The sequence below is a fragment of the Nestor notabilis genome, unplaced genomic scaffold, assembly GCF_000696875.1.
Source record: "Nestor notabilis isolate BGI_N333 unplaced genomic scaffold, ASM69687v1 scaffold20528, whole genome shotgun sequence".
In the NCBI taxonomy this organism is placed as follows: domain Eukaryota; kingdom Metazoa; phylum Chordata; class Aves; order Psittaciformes; family Psittacidae; genus Nestor; species Nestor notabilis.
The window spans coordinates 23471-28093 of record NW_009939986.1 but is presented as its reverse complement, the minus strand read 5'-3'; the positions used below and the strand labels follow the sequence as shown (position 1 = coordinate 28093).

Genomic DNA, 4623 nt, shown 5'->3' with positions numbered 1-4623 from the left:
TTATGAGTGCATGCATTGACATTTCATCCTTTCATGTGCAAATTCTAAAATTCATTGAAACCAAGAAAACAAAATAAAGTTAAAAGAGTTCAAAATCTGTCTACAATCATAAGTGAAAGGATCAAAAATGTCAGATGTTGCAGAACACTGGCTCCTAACAGAGCTCTCTTTATTGTATTCACTGTTCTTGAGTCATTTTTTTCCCATTTTTTCAGTTTGTTACAAAAAGCAGTCTTTTTTTTTTCTTTTAATTAAACAGTATTTAAACTAAACAACTCTTCATGCCATGCAAAAATAACATTTTATGCACTTTTTTGAGGCTTTCCATGTTTTAGTTAATAGGCATTACTAACTGTTTTAAGAAAAGGTATTTTTATTGCTTTTGTAACTAGTCACATGCTAGTTTCGCGTGTGGGACAGTAACCAGTTTCTCCTGGACTTGAATGAATTTCTGGGGCAAATAAATGGTTTTCCATTTTGTGACCTTCTTGGTTACTGTCTTGCTTTACCTCACCCACAGCATGGTAAATGTCTTGAGTACAGTTGTGGCTCATGCTTTTGGGTGAAGAGCTGATCTGTGGCTCCTCCGTTAAACGGCTGCCATCACTCTGTTTATCACCACAGCAATTTGTCTTGATATCCTGTTGTTTTTCATGTTCCATACCATGTAACTCCATAAACTCTTCTTCTTCTCCAGTGTCTATTTCAGTGAAGCTCCTCCTCTCTTTTGAAGGGAAAGTGAGTATCTTTTGTTTGAGAAAGAGAGGGGATGATTTTTTAACAGGTCCCTGACAAAGTGCTGATGCATCAGCACCAAGTAAAGGTCGATCACCTTGGGGTGAATTTTCTTCTAGGAGAATGGTGCTGATGTGCTGAGGAGTGGCCTGTGTGAAGTCTGCTCCTGCCGTTACTGGCAGTGGCCTTGCAGTGCTTGGTGGAGTTTGTGGAGCACCACCTCTATTGTCTTTAAAATTAACTTTAAGGGATCTAGATTTTAACGGGTTGCTACCTTTCAGGGAACTTTTGGGGCTTTCCATGGCAGTGTCAAAATGCAAATGACCATGCAAAACAGTTTGGGACCCACTGCCATCACTGGTAACAGCTCTGTTGATTGAATTATAGTCAAAGGTGACATCAGTTGGAGAAAACATTCTGTCTTTTGTGAATGGTATAAACTGAGAACTCCTTACTCTTTGGTTGTCTTCCAGGTTAACAGCATCAGCTGGAAATCTCATTTGCAAGTGAGAGCCCGGAAACAGAGAAAGGGGAGACCTTTCTGTTTCCGTGAAGTCAGTCGCACAACTGGCGAAACTGTCAATACTGGATGTGCTTCTCATGTCTGTTACAATGTCTGTAGGTCCAGTTGACAATGGATCTCTCTGACCTCTAACTTCTTCCATTTCTATTTCTTCTTCATACCCAGGTGGCTTTGCTGACTGGTCTTGGTAACCGGCATTAAGATTAGTCTGAGACTGAGTTTTGGTAATTTCATTATACAACATCTCCAGTTTTTGGGCACTGAGGTGCTGTGGGCTGGAGGATGCTGCAGCATTGTTTAATTGCTCATTGGAGTCCTGTTGACTAACTTCTTGGTATTTGTTCTCATAAGACTTGTTTGAGCTTGTTTCAGACATTGTCCTTCTGGCCCACTTCCACCTGCTTGGGGACAGGTGGTTGTCATCTGGTGTCTCCTTTGGATTGGATGCTTCTCCAGGCTTACCTGAATCTACTGCTACATCTATCATTTCCATACTGCGAGCAAAGGCATCTTTCAGGTTCATGGAGACAATACTGCCATTTCTTTTAGCTCGCTCAAGTGCTTCTCTCCTCTTAATTGCCTTCTCCTGTCTTTTCTGCTCCTTATAAAACTCTGAGAAATTGTTCACAATAATTGGTATAGGCAGGGCTATCACCAGCACTCCAGCAATACAGCAAAGTCCTCCGACTATTTTACCTAATAACGTCTTAGGATAAATGTCACCATATCCTACAGTAGTCATAGTGATCGTTGCCCACCAGAATGATGCAGGGATACTAGTGAATTTTGTAGCATCCTCATCCTTTTCAGCAAAGAATACAAGACTCGAAAATATCATTATTCCCATGGCTAAAAATAATATCAACAAGCCCAATTCATTGTAACTCCGCCTCAGTGTAAAACCTAAGGACTGAAGGCCTGTTGAATGTCTGGCGAGCTTAAGAATCCTTAGGATCCTCATAATACGAAATATCTGAACCACACGTCTGACGTTTTGGAACTGCAGGACACTTTTATTGGACTCCGTGAGGAAAATGGTGACATAGTATGGCAAGATAGCCAGTAAGTCAATGACATTTAATGGGCCTTTGAAGAACTTCCACTTATTTGGTGAGGACAGAAAACGCAAAAGATACTCCATGGTAAACCAAGCAATACACACAGCTTCAACGTGTGCTAGCTGAGGGTTGTCATTTGGCTGCCCAAATTCATCTATTTCTTGAAGCTCTGGCAGCGTGTTAAGAGACAAAGCAATAGTGGACAGTACGATGAACAAAATGGACACAATGGCCAAAATCTGTAAAACAAAATAAACAATGTTTTGGTTAGACTGATACAAGTGTCCTTGTCAGGGCTTGCTTAAATCCTTTCAAATGTGCATGTGTCAGATAAACACACAATGGTGGAAGCTGCTTTGGCTGCTGCATTCATTATTTTGTTTCAATGTTGTGATTTTTGCACAGACAGAAAACATTAGAACCATTGTAGACGCAGTCAAAACCTGATTGTTTTACTGTCTGCAGTAAGCCAATTCATTTCAGAAAGCAAGCCATGACTGGTCTTACCATTTTTAAATTGCAATAGGAGGTGACATTTATTATTGCAAGTTACCAAGTGAAGGATATAAAGTTTCTGCTAATGTGCAGAACATTATTAGTTTTCTGCATTATGTGTAATTATGTGAAACTTTATGTAGTGCAGAGAAACTTGACATGAGCAGGCAGTGTGCACTTGCAGCCCAGAAAGCCAACCGTATCCCGGGCTGTATCAAAAGAAGCGTGACCAGCAGGTCAAAGGAGGTGATCCTGCCCCTCTACTCTGCTCTCGTGAGACCTCACTTGGAGTATTGTGTCCAGTTCTGGTGTCCTCAACATAAAAAGGACATGGAGCTGTTGGAGCAAGTCCAGAGGAGGGCCACCAGGATGATAAGAGGGCTGGAGCACCTCCTGTATGAAGACAGGCTGAGAAAGTTGGGGCTGTTCAGCCTGGAGAAGAGAAGGCTGCGTGGAGACCTCAGAGCAGCCTTCCAGTATCTGAAGGGGCCTATAAGGATGCTGGGGAGGGACTCTTCATTAGGGACTGTAGTGGTAGGACAAGGGGTAATGGCTTTAAACTTAAACAGGGGAACTTTAGATTACATATAAGGAAGAAGTTCTTCACAGTGAGGGTGGTGAGGCACTGGAATAGGTTGCCCAAGGAAGTTGTGAATGCTCCAACCCTGGAGGCATTTAAGGCCAGGCTGGACAGAGCCTTGGGCGACATAGTTTAGTGTGTGGTGTCTCTGCTTATGGCAGGGGGGTTGGAACTAGATGATCTTGAGGTCCTTTCCAACCCTAACTATTCTATGATTCTATGAAGTGACTGGGAACCGTGTGTAAGCAGTCAGTTTAGTACTACATAGTGCACACCTTCCTTAGCCATGCTGAGATTTATGAACCAAAAGACAAAGTTAAGAGAAATAAACATGAAACATTGTTCACTAGGCCTGCCAAATTGTCATGTCTAGACAAATTTCAGGTGCTCAAGAATTGAAGGTATTGGCCCTGAGTTAGGCTGAGCACAAGATGTTAAAAAGTAAGCACTAGTATGAAGGTGAATCCAGTTTCTCATCATGATTGAAATGTGTAAGTAGACAAATGCTTCCTAGAAATAATGTTTCAATTTCTGTCTCAGGAGATAGGTTTTCTGAAATATTTTGTCACTCATTTTGATAAAGCTCAGGCACCTCTATACCTCACAGCCTTCCATTTTGTCTGGAATAGCTGGTCATTCTCATTTACAGAACCAATATTATGAGAAAAGAAATGAACCTATCAGACAACCTAACGGTTTTACTACAAAGTTTAGTTATTTGTACTCAAAGGAATATGGTCAGCTTTGAAATAGTGTGCAAAGTGTTACAGTGATGCGAAAATTATTATAACACTTTACTTGGGAAAAAATCTATCACTTTGGTTATAAGTCCTAAGTAAATCCGCATTTCTATTAGAAATACTGCAATAAATTATTTTCCATTTTAAAGCTCAGTTTAAGCTCATTCATCAAAGCATTTGCTCTGATTTCTCAGAAATGTTTCTGTTAAATCCATTTGGTGATGTTTGGTGTACTTCCAGTGACACACTCAGTCTGACAAAATTGCTGTAATATCCAGTAAGAGTGAATGCATCTAAGCAGAATGCAGGTATGATGAGTACATGGGGAGAGGTCGGTCACAGTGGCAGGAACAGCTCCAGAGATGGAAAGGCACCTCAATCTAACTTCAAGAAAAACAGCAGTAAGCCTGTTTCAGCTATGGGCTACTAAGCACAAATTCAGCTCTCTAAGCGCAAACTGAAAGTGCTCACAGTGTAAGAGTCCATATTTGG

At 41.1% G+C, this 4623-nt stretch overlaps 1 protein-coding gene across 1 annotated transcript; it reads right to left on the bottom strand.

Annotated features, from left to right (window-relative positions):
• Nucleotides 1-392: 392 nt before the first annotated feature.
• Nucleotides 393-2555, bottom strand: KCNB2 (potassium voltage-gated channel, Shab-related subfamily, member 2; the record flags this gene model as incomplete). Its single annotated transcript, XM_010020140.1, has 1 exon — nucleotides 393-2555. A coding segment is annotated over one exon (2163 nt), but the record flags the coding sequence as incomplete, so codon positions are not given.
• Nucleotides 2556-4623: the final 2068 nt, after the last annotated feature.